At 31.1% G+C, this 14774-nt stretch overlaps 1 protein-coding gene across 1 annotated transcript in view; it reads right to left on the bottom strand.

Moving 5' to 3' along the window:
• Window positions 1-13972, bottom strand: part of LOC134229377 (polycystin-2-like) — a gene marked incomplete at its 3' end in the record, with an annotated part of 39461 nt that extends 25489 nt beyond the window's left edge. Inside the window, exons 1-9 of the mRNA XM_062711120.1 lie at window positions 13890-13972; window positions 13500-13753; window positions 12134-12302; window positions 11492-11587; window positions 10779-11378; window positions 10234-10691; window positions 8717-8867; window positions 7243-7283; window positions 6140-6303 (exon numbers count right to left, since the gene is read on the bottom strand). Of these exons, the coding sequence (XP_062567104.1) occupies window positions 6140-6303; window positions 7243-7283; window positions 8717-8867; window positions 10234-10691; window positions 10779-11378; window positions 11492-11587; window positions 12134-12302; window positions 13500-13736 (1916 nt within the window). The remainder of the gene's footprint in view (window positions 1-6139; window positions 6304-7242; window positions 7284-8716; window positions 8868-10233; window positions 10692-10778; window positions 11379-11491; window positions 11588-12133; window positions 12303-13499; window positions 13754-13889) is intronic.
• Between the last annotated feature and the right edge of the window lie 802 nt (window positions 13973-14774).

The following is a 14774-nucleotide window of genomic DNA, read 5'->3' as shown; positions in this document are numbered from 1 at the left end:
CTCACATATTAAAGAAATGAAATAATATAAAGAAACATTCATTTCACGTAATAAAGTTTTAACACAATGTAAACATATTTTCACTTCACATAATGAACTTCCGACTTCAAGTTATAAAGTGCTGACATAATGGAAGAATCTGTTTACTTCATGTAATGCAGTATTGACATGATGTAAAGATATTTTTACATCACCCCATAAAAAATTGACATAACGTAAAGATATGTTCACATCACGTTATGATAGATTGACATAATGAATGCATAGTTTTATGCTATAAGGCAGTGATGGCGTTCCATATATTTTAGTGTAGTCTACTTGTGTGCCAAGTTATACTGAAATCAGACCAAAACTGTAGGAGGAGTAGCATTTTGAAAGAATTTCACAGAAATTTCTATTTTTAGTAACCACGGCAACACCGTTCATCGAAATCAAAAACCGATACACAGAATTATGTATCTTAGTGTATTCTACTTGTGTGCCAAGTTATACTGAAATCAGAAAAAAACTGTAGGAGGAATAGCATTTTGAAAGAATTTCACAGAAATTTCTATTTTTAGTAACCACGGCAACAACGTTCATCGAAATCAAAAACCGATAAACAGAATTATGTATCTTAGTATAGTCTACTTGTGTGCCAAGTTAAACTGAAATCAGACCAAAACTGTAGGAGGAGTAGCATTTTGAAAGAATTTCACAGAAATTTCTATTTTTAGTAACCACGGCAACACCGTTCATCGAAATCAAAAACCGATATACAGAATTATGTATCTTAGTGTAGTCTACTTGTGTGCCAAGTTATACTGAAATCAGACCAAAACTGTAGGAGGAGTAGCATTTTGAAAGCATTTCACAGAAATTTCTATTTTTAGTAACCACGGCAACACCGTTCATCGAAATCAAAAACCAATACACAGAATTATGTATCTTAGTATAGTCTATTTGTGTGCCAAGTTAAACTGAAATCAGACCAAAACTGTAGGAGGAGTAGCATTTTGAAACAATTTCACAGAAATTTCTATTTTTAGTAACCATGGCAACACCGTTCACCGATATCAAAAACCGATATACAGAATTATGTATCTCAGGGTAGTCTACTTGTGTGCCAAGTTATATTGAAATTAGACCAAAACTGTAGGAGGAGTAGCATTTTGAAAAATTGTTTACAGACAGACGGACAGACAGACGGACAGACGGACGGACGCCGGACGCATTACTATCGCATAAGCTCTTCTGGTCTCTGACCAGTAGAGCTAAAAATTACGAGCGTCATCTAAATAAACAGTTTGTATACACAAACTGCACAACCCAGTACGACGCTGCGCTAGTTTTATAATGTTCAACGTCATGAATGGAAATCTCCAATTTCAGTAAATTTCATGTGTTGTTAAATTCTTGTAGTGTCATCGAATTTGTACACACCGTTTAAAAATAGTATATACCAATCTGACAGTCATACATTAAATATATTTCAATAGTTCTGAGTTGTTTTAACAAATATTTTGTCTTATACGTCGTTTCAACAGTACAAAAACATTTCTTTTTAATCGGACGCTGCCCCGTGCGAACGGCTGACGTCGCTTTTTTTGTCGAGTTTTGACACAAAAAATCGTTATAATATGGACACTTTATATCAGAGTTTATGTCATTTTAACCTTGGTCCGTACGCACTATCCGCGACCTTCAAAGACCCCGATTTTTACAAAAATATTAAGTTCCATCAATAAGAATTATATCATTCTGATTTGCTTTTTCATAAGAAATGTTTCGATATACAACAGATTAATATAGAACCATATATTTTCACAAAAACGTCATTGTCCACGAACTCTTTGGACAACCCTCGTAATATCTAATATCTTTAAAATGTAAAGTAAACGATATCTTCGGTATTTAATAACTATATTATTGTTCAAATAAAATGTAAAGTGTAAATTGAAGTTTTGGTAGCAAATTGCTTAATTAAAAAATAAAAACATATCTCTTTTCAAACTTGCCTTCACTGGGCAAGATGACAAGTATCATTTTTAACCTTCTGTCTTCCTTCACTAAAACGATCAATCCAATCATTAATTGAATATATAGGAACTCGTTTATCTTAATAAACTGTGTACAAATTATTATTTGATACTGCAGAAGGATTTCTAAGATATACAATAAATTGTACAGTCCTTTGTTGAACGAGCTCGACTGAGACAACCATTTTCGTCACAAGTGACCTAAATAGTGACGTCATTTTCACATTGTGACGTCCCAAACAAGGAGAAAAACTTCATTCAGCGTTCGCTATTTGTAAATATGTATATAAATATGCTAAAAGGTACCAGTAGCTGAGTTTATTACTATTAATATATCGGTAACTTTAGTGCCAAATCATGTGGAAAAGCTCAGAGATTGTTTTTATAAACAAAATCAGTGGATATCAGCGGTGTAAAAATCCAGCTACTTCTAGAATATCAACATCTCCATAAAAAAATTGCATAATATGAAACAAAAGGTACCAGTAGCTGAGTTTATTACTACAGATATCTTTATAACTTTAGGGCAAGGTCATGTGGAACATCTTAGAGATTATTTTTATCCGCAATATCTGTTGATATCAGCGAGGTAACAAACCAGCTTCTTAAAAAATATCAACATTTGTCTTCAAAAATAGCATAATTTGAAACAAAAGGTACCAGTAGCTGAGTTCATTTCTAACGATATCTTGGTAACTTTACTGCCAGATCATGTGGAATATCTTAGAGATTGTTTTTTTTCAACAATATCTGTTGATATCAGCGAGGTAAAAAACCAGCTACTTCAAAAATATCAACATTTGATTTCAAAAATAGCATAATTAGAAACAAAAGGTACCAGTAGCTGAGTTCATTACTAATGATATCTTGGTAACTTTACTGCCAGATCATGTGGAATGGTCTATAGATTATTTTTATCAGCAACATCAGTTGATTTCAGCGAGGTAACAAACCAGTTACTTCAAAAATATCAACATTTGTCTTCAAAAATAGCATAATTTGAAACAAAAGGTACCAGTAGCTGTGTTCATTACTAACGATATCTTGGGTAACTTTACTGCCAGATCATGTGGTATATCTTAGAGATTATCTTTATCAGCAATATCAGTTGATATTAGTGAGGTAAAAAACCGGCTACTTCAAATATTTCAACATTTGTATTCAAAAATAGCAAGGTACCAGTAGCTGAGTTCATTACTAACGATATCTTGGTAACTTTACTGCCAGATCATGTGGAATTTCTTAGAGATTATTTTATCATCAGTATCAGTTGATATCAGCGAGGTAACAAACCAGCTACTTCAAAAATATCAACATTTGTCTCCAAATATAGCATAATTTTACACAATAGGTACCAGTAGCTGAGTTCATTACTAATGATATCTTGGTAACTTTACTGCATGATCATGTGGAATATCTTAGAGATTATTTTTATCAGCAATATCAGTTGATATCAGCCGAAGTAACAAATCAGCTACTTTAAAAATATCAACATTTGTCTTCAAAAATAGCATAATTTGAAACAAAAAGTACAAGTAGCTGAGTTCATTACTACCGATATCTTGTTAACTTTACTGCCAGATCATGTGAAATACCTTAGAGATTATTTTTATCAACAATATCAGTTGATATCAGCGAGGTAACAAACCAGCTACTTTAAAAATATCAACATTTGTATTCAAAAATAGCAAGGTACCAGTAGCTGAGTTCATTACTAACGATATCTTGGTAACTTTACTGCCAAATCATGTGGAATATTTTAGAGATTATTTTATCATCAGTATCAGTTGATATCAGCGAGGTAACAAACCAGCTACTTAAAAAATATCAACATTTGTCTCCAAATATAGCATAATTTTACACAATAGGTACCAGTAGCTGAGTTCATTACTAATGATATCTTGGTAACTTTACTGCATGATCATGTGGAATATCTTAGAGATTATTTTTATCAGCAATATCAGTTGATATCAGCGAGGTAACAAATCAGCTACTTTAAAAATATCAACATTTGTCTTCAAAAATAGCATAATTTGAAACAAAAAGTACCAGTAGCTGAGTTCATTACTAAAGATATCTTGGTAACTTTACTGCCAGATCATTTGGAATATCTTAGAGATTATTTTTATCAGCAATATCAATTACTATCAGCGAGGTAAAAAAACAGCTAGTTTAAATATATCAACATTTGTCTCCAAAAATAGCATAATTTGAAACAAAAGGTACCAGTAGCTGAGTTCATTACTAACGATATCTTGGTAACTTTACTGCCAGATCATGTGGAATATTTTAGAGATTATTTTATCAGCAATATCAGTTGATATCAGCGAGGTAACAAACCAGCTACTTTAAAAATATCAACATCTGTCTTCAAAAATAGCATAATTTGAAACAAAAGATACTAGTAGCTGGGTTTATTACTACCGATATCTTGTTAACTTTACTGCCAGATCATGTGAAATATCTTAGAGATTATTTTTATCAACAATATCAGTTGATATCAGCGAGGTAACAAACCAGCTACTTTAAAAATATCAACATTTGTCTCCAAAAATAGCATAATTTGAAACAAAAAGTACCAGTAGCTGAGTTCATTACTAACGATATCTTCGTAACTTTACTGCCAGATCATTTGGAATATCTTAGAGATTATTTTTATCAGCAATATCAATTAATATCAGCGAGGTAAAAAAACAGCTAGTTTAAATATATCAACATTTGTCTCCAAAAATAGCATAATTTGAAACAAAAGGTACCAGTAGCTGAGTTCATTACTAACAATATCTTGGTAACTTTACTGCCAGATCATGTGGAATATTTTAGAGATTATTTTTATCAGCAATATCAGTTGATATCAGCGAGGTAACAAACCAGCTACTTTACAAATATCAACATTTGTCTCCCAAATAGCATAATTCTAGACAAAAGGCACTAGTAGCTGAGTTTATTACTACCGATAACTTGGTAACTTCAGTGCCAGATTACGTTGAAAAGCTCATAGATTGTTTTTTTTTCAACAGTATCAGTGGATATCAGCGGTGTAAAATTCCAGCTACTTCAAGAATATCAACATTTGTATCCCAAGTTTACATAATTCTACACAAAAGATACTAGACGGTTATTTGTATAAGGTTCAAGTCATTTACTAGTAGCCAGTTAGTAGTAGCCAACTTTACATGCTTGTCGTAGCCAGCTACTAGTAGCCAGTTACTAGTAGCCAACTTTACATACTTCTCGTAGCCAGTTACTAGTAGCCAAATTTACTTACTTCTCGTAGCCAGCTTCTAGTAGCTAACTTTACCACTTGTCGTAATCAGTTACTAGTAGCTAACTTTACATATCTTATTCCGCTTTATAACACAAGGTAAAAGATCATGTCTGTTGACTATTTTTAAAAAATCTATTCGAAAAGTAATTATCGTATTAATAGGACATTTTTGTAAAAAGTCTAGTTTGGCTTTCCTATAAAAACCATGAAAGAACACTGGTAATATTGGTTGGCGGATATGTATATTAGTAATTAGAAATAACACATTGTCGCTCCATCCTATCGCCGGGTATCATCGTGGTTCTAAAGAATTAGAAGAAGTGAAAAGTATACAGACGGACGGACAAGCGGACTACAGACCAAAAGTGATCAGAAAAGTACAAGTCTTTGTATTGCAAACCGACAAAAGTAAATAAATGAAAAACTGATTGTAGTCAAGTAGAAAAAAAAGATGTGATAACTAATTTTCTATAAAAATAAAATCCAAATCGTTTTTCCAGTCCCGTTAGATTTTAACATTCATCAAAATTTCTAATATAAATTGTCAAGTGTCATGAAAGATAATGCGGCCCTTCATTTGAACACGGCCCTTCATTTGAACAAACTTTCATTCCCCTCACCCAGAGATTTTACGTTTCTATCGGTTAAATTTACCCAAAGGTTTTTAAGAAGAACTCTTTACTCAAACGAAGAAAGCCAACAGAGTATTTTGAGACTTCGGTTCAGGTGGGCTATCAAAAAAAAAACCCCGACAGATGCAAAGAAATTCAGAAAATCACAGAAAAAATTCAAATATCCCATCTTGACAATTTAAGGGATGTTTTAAAGGCGATATTAGTAAAAATAATATTACTTGTATCTCATTCCAGTTTTTTTGCTGTAGTCTGCAGTGACATCTAATGCCATGTTCATATTCCATCGCAGAGTTTTAGTGAGGTAAAGGATGCAAGCAAGTACCTTCATAAACCGATATTCATCGTGGCATTTCAACTTGATATGCTGATCTAAAATGTCCAGCTATTATTGGAAAGAAAAAGAAAAAAAATGTTTTGAACAATATATAGCTAGATTACGTGGTGGTTTTTCATAATTAAGTTGCTGTTATTTCACGTTAAGATGGCATGAAACGCATACAGCATATGATGAAAAAGAACAATCGTGACAGGAAATAACGATGCATACATCATAATAAAAATTATTTTAATTTTTAAAAAGTGTTTAATAAACGTGACAGTCGATCAGAGAACAAGCTATCTAGTAGTACATGTACATGTAGTAATAAACAGAATTTCAAAATGAAGATTGGTAGTAATATATGAAAATGTATTTCAGAAAAAAAACTGTAATTGTATTGTAAATGAATTTCATTGGCAAAAATGGGTAACCAAATTGAGTTCTACATCTTTGTTTTTTTTTTTAATTGAAAGCAAGTTAAAGGTCTTTCCAATGATTCTACAGGTGTTATGACGGAGATGTTTCTTTTATCTTATGTAATGCAAAAGAAATAACCACAGTTACATTTTTTATGAAAATATGGTCAAACATGAAGGTCAAAGGGTAAAAAATTATAGCATGTTCAGATATTTTGTTACAGGAAAATGCAGGTGTCAAATAAGAAAGCTTCATCTGTTCTCATTCAAAAGTTATGACAAAGGTTAAAGTATTTGAAAAGAAGATCAAAATTCATGAATGCGGGGTCAAATCATACTGTATTTAGAAAGGTCTTGTCACAGTTAATACACATGTCTGATATATTGTATAATATAAAAGCCTGACCATTTTAAAAGTAATGATCATTTTAAAGTTTAAAAAATTTTCAAATATGTAAATCTTACTTAACTTAGTTAATTGATAGAATCTCAACTGTTACGTGAGTTCAGATACGCTACAAACATGTGATATAATGGATTTAACTTTAAAGTATTGCCGATAATGTCATAAGAGTAAATCGGTTACCTTTTGCAGCACATCCTCCGGAAAAGATTGAGGAAATGACTCTAAATGTAAAAATTGAATGACTTTAATTAAAATTTTTTATTTGAAAAAGTGTTTTTTTCTTTGTTGCATGGAATAACAAGGTAATAAAAAAATTTAACCAAGAATATTTACTTAATATTACTACGGTGCATACTGACAAGACTTTTGGTTTTTTTCAGTCAGATTTTTAAAGGATGGAATATTAAGGTATCCGACCCACATAAGCCTCAGATTCAATGGAATTTAATGAGTTACAAATATGTGTGGGCTGGATACTCAGTATATTTCTTGTGTTGAATTTCTTGTTTTAGTATCAGTATGATAGAGCAGGGCGTGATCTAATTTATGACCCTGCCCTGTCCGTAAAGAGTTAGTACCCTTTGATTTTTCTCAATAAAATCTATTCTAAAAATATATCTGGTGAAAAAATAATTTTCAATCATTTTTCTATTTCTTATGATCAAATTCATGTTTCCACCAAAGCATTTCTTGATATTCAAATGCATAGTTTTTATTTTTTGTTATAATATTTTACTTCGTTCCATAGACTTTAATGCAATTTTAAACCATTAAATACTGCTTTGAAAATAAAGCGTTTCCCTTGGTGAATACTTTTATACTATAAAATGCTTTGAAATTACATTGGAGTATTTTATACACAATTTATATTTATTTTTAAGGTTAGAAAATTTGGTCCTAATATAGGTCGGATACCTTAAAATTTGACCAAGATGACTGGGAACAGACACTATTTTCTTCCTCGGAAACCACAAAAGAGAAAAAAGACCTTAAACTTTCAAAACGGGCACGGAATGTTAATCTTTTCCTGATATATATAAAGCTCTGAATTTTTTCATATACCCTGTAAATCAACAATTTAATCAGTCAATGAGAAAAACAGAAATGAAGAACGATAAAAATACATTTCAAGAATTACTTCCTTGAAATTATTCTTGTAATGATGGTTCATCCTCATCCCGATTATTAATAATTCTATTTTCTCAATTTGAATTCAATTTCAAAAAGTTTTGTACAGAGACAGAGTATTATTTTTAAAATCACCCTTTCCCCCTTATAATGTAAAAACCTTCCCCTTTAACGTTAGAAATGAATGATAAATACTGGACAATAAACGCAATTCACTAAAATTTTATGTACTGCTCTTGTAATCACAACATATTGTAAGATATACAGCATGCGTTTACTGACAAGTTTTAAGTGTACATTTGTACAGTATAAAATGTTATTTTCGTTCCGTGTTATTTGCGCCCCTTAACACTTGCAAACAATTTTGCCCCGTTTAAATTTCGCCCAGTCACTGCTTTTAAAAGAAATTATACTGTATTCTTTCTATTTGCCCAGTTTAAAATTCGCTCACCTGTTAAAAGGGGGGGTGTCCTATATACACTAATACACTAGATTAATTTCAAGCCCAATTTTTTATTATTCTTACCTGCATGTACTTGTCTTTCTAGAAAGATATGAGTGATACGATCCAATTGCCTCCACACATGTTGATTCAATTCATAATCAAACACATCCTCACTTTTATCTGTTTTCTTTTCAGATTCTGGCGAATTAATGTAGGATTCTCTGGTTTCTGACTTCATAAAATATTCAAAGTATACTTACTTACATGTCTTAAATATTTAGGCATAAGAGATTTAAAAAACTATAATTTTCTTTCCTCAACACAATTGTACAACTTTAAATAGAAATGATAATCTGCTATTGAAAACTAGCAGGGATTATATTTTTGGCGGAATAAGGGCGCATGAAAATATCTTCTTTTCTGCTTCTCAAAATTATTATAGAACAATGAATTCAGTTACAATTTTTACACAATCAATGACTTGGAAGAAAATTTCAAATGTAATTTAAATTAATAATAAGGGACTAAATTTTCAAACTACTAGTACATTGTATATCAAATAAATATGATTTTGCAAATATACTAGAAATGTACAAATTAGCTTTAAAAAGGCCTGGACACAGTTTCAACCGATTAAAAAAAAACAATTTTAATGTTTACAATTCCTACCGAAGGCATCATCTATTGATTAGCAACAATTTGAACATCATTTGTTGATTAACAAACAAGATACAGTTCTTCATAATGTAAATAAGGCCCGTGCCTTGTTAATTTTTGTTTACATATTTCTAATAAAATGAAGTTCAGCAAATCAATAGTAACTGTCAAATTGTATTTAAAATTAACTTTTATTTGAAACTATCTCCTTTAAACGAACATATATTAGTATATCAACCTGTCTAAACAAAAAAATGCCAGTAGCCTTGTTTATATAACAAAGGTTTGGAGCTCTAAATCTGTCTTGTATCTGGACAACTGCATTCAAATTTTTGATGATCACTTGAAAGACATTAGTTAAATATTTGTAAAATGGAAAAATAAATTTTGAAATTTTAGCTGAAACTGTGTCCATGCCCCTTTAAAAAAGCTTCCAGTCTACGTACAGACTTGAGCCAAAAATCCGTAAAAAGTTTTTTTTTCTCTCTCTAATTAAACTATCAAAACCAATTGTATTTGTATCATTTTGTATCTCCATATATGTGAAAATAAGAAAAAATTAAATAGGGCGTACATAAAAATAACTAAAATATCCTAAAAAGTTAAGAAAAGTAGAGAAAATTCGAATAAACCAATATTCTATTTTAGTATCATTTATGTCAATTTAGTTATATCATTTTCTAGGCCCTATATGGTAGTATCATTTTATGCGAAAGGAAACAATTCAATCTTTTGAAATACTAGTAGGGATCGCACAATTGGCAACAGTAATATTTTATTCTTAATGTCCAGGGAAAAGGTAATAACCTTGACTTCACCTTGCATCTAATAAGAAAGGGTCAAAGTTAATCTCACTGATAAGATCATTAAGTGATATTGTCTTCTTGATTCTGTGAAAACTTCATTAAATTGTAAATACAAGAAAAATATGAGAATCCCACCTTATGCTTTTTCTGCATTGCCTGGACGTCGGCAAAATGGCTGAAAAGAATTGCTATAAACAGGTTTATCCCAATTATTGATATAGTAAAGAAAAACAGGCTTGTAACGATCCTTCCTTCTGTCGAGTTCAAGCTGGAATTTAAACGAAAGGAAATCATTGCAAGTAACATGCGTAGAAGTGTAATAATAGAAGAGTATAAATCCTTAAAATTGTCAGCATGTTTTCCCAATGAGAGATAAAGGTACGATCCAAATGAAACTATTGCCAGTGTTATTAAAAATATAGACATGAAAAGATCATATCTGGCCCTTAAAAGGGATTTTTGCAGGATAAAGAAGTGGTAGTTCATCGTCAGCGGTTGAAGAAATTCAAGAACTCCAAAAAAGAAAACCATTCCAAACGCTGTTTTGTATACCAAATCGTACATCTCGACATACTCGAAGGATACGTATGACCCTGAAAAAATAGAATTACAAGTTTTTAATGGATCGATTTAAAACAGTTGTTTGCCATAATAAATATTAAATCTTATTGTCTGCTTACCTTTATTTTCAATGATATCATCCACCGTTTTTATCGTTAAATCTATCCGTAAAATGTAAAACACTATCGCGCTCAGACACATTGTTATGTCGATTGCTGTTACCCAAGAAGAGAAAGATGCCATGCAGGTATGTTTTGTTTTGAAAACATGTATAGCAAAGAACACGAGTCGTACAATTACAACTATCATGAAAATGAACTGACAAGCCAACACAATATAATCCATACTTGTGACATAAGGATACAAATTCAAAGATTCGGCGGTAGACTTCATATAAATGGAACCGTATTCAGATAATTCAAACACTATTTTCAGATGTGTAAACAATCTAGTGTTCGCGTTAAAGGTGTTGGTTTCGATGAATACCGCTCGTGTATAGCCGTCTATCCACGAAAGGTTACGAAGTTGACTGATGTATTGATTCACTAACGACTGCTTTGGTCCTAAATCTATCATGTAACCCCCACCTCCGTAGACAGCTAATTCTCCTATATAAACTATAGACTTTAATTCTTCTGCTGTACGGTAAACGAAGCTGTTGTCTATGGGGTCATATTCATCAGAGCAATTTTCATTACTGGATATTTGTGGTATCCATCCTTTCAAAAAAGAAACCTATTTCAATGTTGTAATATATGTTATCTCCCCTTAAAGTATTCATATGCTTAATTTGAATAAATTAAGTGATAATATCCTTTTTGATTAAAGATACCTTTACAATAAAGTGCACTGTCTTCATTTTCTGACTTGTAATCTTCGATACATCGTGGGACTGCATTTGTCATTTCCTCAATCGTAGAACAATTCCCTGTAATGATGGACACATAAACAATTATACTGTACAACGTCGACTAGTTATTGCGTGGAGCAGTACTGTGAAGTGTTTTCTTTAAAGAATACTGTAAATGCTGACAGAGGCGTCCCTCTGAACGTAATACGTCCTTCCGTACATCCGGCACACTGAGGTACGCATAACCCATTACATGTATTTTGATCAGACAGATATCTAAGGTGTCCCTTATAATTAGCAAAACAAGAACACTCCCATTCTTTATCTAACATTGGGAATACCCGTCCCCTGTTCGCAACTCACACCGTACCGGTGAACAAAATCTAAGTTTCCCTTGAAACTTATAAACAGTACAATTGGGTTCCATCTATTTTATGTTCTGATCTGATATATTTGCAAGTGTCCAATGCAAAAAAGGAAAATTAAGTTTTTTCACATTGTGTTTTGTGTTATTTTGTAAGATATGTTCTCATAGTATCTTTAGTTTTTATTACAATTTGACAAGATTTCTTCTTTAAACATTTCAATTGAATACATAAAAAAAACTGATGTTTTAGCTCTTACCGGACCTGACTTGTCTCAAAATGGAATCCGACATCCTATAACTATATTGATCATACATAAATCTTTGCTCGTATGCAGTTCGCAGAGCCTGGTTTTCGTACCACTTTGGCCACACGTTTGGAATGAAATAAGTTTCTATCCAAACATATATGTCATCTGTGGTGTTTGCCTAGAATATTTAACATTAAAGAAAGCAAAGAAAAAATGGCAATAATTATATTATGTGTACATGTAAATATATAAATAGCATTTGATGAAAAATAAAAGAAGCTTCATTACCTTTTTACGCAAAAAAATATGAACCGCATTACTGTAATTAAGATATGTGTAAATTTTATTCATAGAATTGATGTATACCTGCAGGCAGGAAATACCATGCAATGTTTCTAATTAATTTCTATTCAGACATGTTTTTTATACATAATTAACACTCTTATGAGAATAATTATAGCTTGCATAATATGCCAAAGATTTTTGTGTTGTTTATATTTTTTCTAGCCTAGTCTGCCCCTCCCCTAACTACTTGTATTTTTGCTCTGTGTCATTTGATTAAATAACATTATTTCCATTTTAAATACTACGTTTTTTTCTTTGAATTCATCAAAAGAAACAAAATTAGTTCAGTTGACTTGTGTTCGGTCTGTAGAAATACGGTAACAAAAGAACATTAATGCTTTTGTATTTCAGGTAACATCATGGCATCATGTATCTATCAATATCATAAAGAGGAAATTCGAATATTATATAGACACGCCTGGATGCAAAATAAAAAGATTTCATATATCACTGAATCAGACAAGCACTATAATTAATGTGAAATTCAGAAGTCGAAAAATATCTGAAATCACCCAGTCTGGTTCAATTTTCCTTATTTTTACACATTTTATTCTGGAACCCTTGTAAAACATTCTGTTATTTTTTATTTTATTTTTTTTACATTTTCTCTTAAGAAAACTTAAAGTGTCGCATATCTACATATGCATTTTCAATTCCAACGCTATGCCTGTTCAATTATAATATATTTCACTCAAAGTCCTTACACTATACTTACTGAGTTTAAGTAACAAAAGCATTGTCATTATAATTAATATCACACAAATTTGCAACAAATCAATAGATAATTTTGAAATAAGGTTCATTTTCAAGCCAGATGTCTAATTTCACAATTTTCTTATAGGGATCTGATTGGCCATATTTCGAACTATGTGGGCAAAAAAATGTATGGTTAAATTTCTTTCAAAATATTTATTAATTATAACAAGATAGATTTTCTATTCTAGAACAAAATATCAAAGTTTCAAAAAATGATTTTGTGGAAAAAATTTAGCCTATCTATTGTGTACTACCTTAAAATTAGTAATCTCACCAAAAATGTATCTTTGACCGATCCTTTCATATATTCGTTCTGTCTGAAGGCCTCTGTTATAGTATTGTGTGCACACACAATTGCGAGCAGTAGAACATACAAAGTACTCTTTACCCAGGATATACCAAAGCTTTTAAGTTTTTTATCCAGCTGAATTACTTTTTGTTGTTTGTTCAGTTTCTCTATATCAGGTTCTGTGTTTGGGCAAGGAAAGTAGATCAAATCTTGTCGTTGCATTGTATCAACATAAGCTACTGCAATTAGAGAAATACATGAGTTAAAACATGTGAATATTTAAAGAGCATTTTAAAAAAAACAGAGAAAACATTAAACTACATATGAATTGATCAATATATTATTCAATATCGCTGGAAAATATTAAATTCACACCTTTATGAACGTGAGTTTCTCCAGCGCACTCCAAAAATGTGTCTGTGGAACTTTTGCAGCACAATCCAAGTATAGATGCGAGGAGCAAAACCTGATGATACATATAAGGAATTTTTGTTTGAATCATTTGCTTTATAATTTTATTTAAATCCATTATATTGATGTCATCATATCAAACAAATATATTACGATTTCATATCACTTGATGTCAGTATTTTTATTCTTGCCTATCGACTGTTTACTTTTTTCTGCTATTTTCTACTTTTTGCTTAATTCTTAAATGATGCATTTGTAATTACGGCAAGGATAATAGGATAGTTTTTTTTTTTTTTTTTTTTTAGAATTTTCTATCTGATATGGACAAACAGAGATGTGGATGCACATAGTGAAGGCATCTTCAGTTTTTCGATTGTTGTACTTCAGGTAAACATTCTTGTAAATTTAAGGTGTGAAATTGTTACCTTAAACTTGACTCTTTTGTGTGGAAATTTCTCTATACGGAAATCATTTTATGATTTAATATTTTGAAGTCATATTCTTGGTACTAAGATCAGAACAATAAGAAAATCATCAGTATGTAATTGTCTTAAAGTTTTCCTTTTAGAGTAACATGCTAAGCACGGTACTGTAGGACTTAAAACAAATACTGGCATTTAATTACCGATTGTGATATATCACACTTGGAATACATGTAAATGAATAAGATTTTTATAGGGTTGTTACATCATAAAAGTTTATTATTTTTTTAATGTAGAGTTGTTCTTTGTCCAATATTTTTTTTTCTCACAGAAGAGTGTTTTTTCACTCATACTTTGAGTATAAGGTTTAAAAAATAATGGAATGAAAATAAACTAACATAAGAATACTTTTTTCTCACTTGAATGG

This window comes from Saccostrea cucullata, unplaced genomic scaffold (assembly GCF_032062105.1).
Source record: "Saccostrea cucullata isolate Sc308-1 unplaced genomic scaffold, CSIRO_AGI_Scuc_v1 ctg4708, whole genome shotgun sequence".
In the NCBI taxonomy this organism is placed as follows: domain Eukaryota; kingdom Metazoa; phylum Mollusca; class Bivalvia; order Ostreida; family Ostreidae; genus Saccostrea; species Saccostrea cuccullata.
The sequence above is the reverse complement of the archived record's forward strand: the minus strand, read 5'-3'. Positions and strand labels throughout refer to the sequence as shown.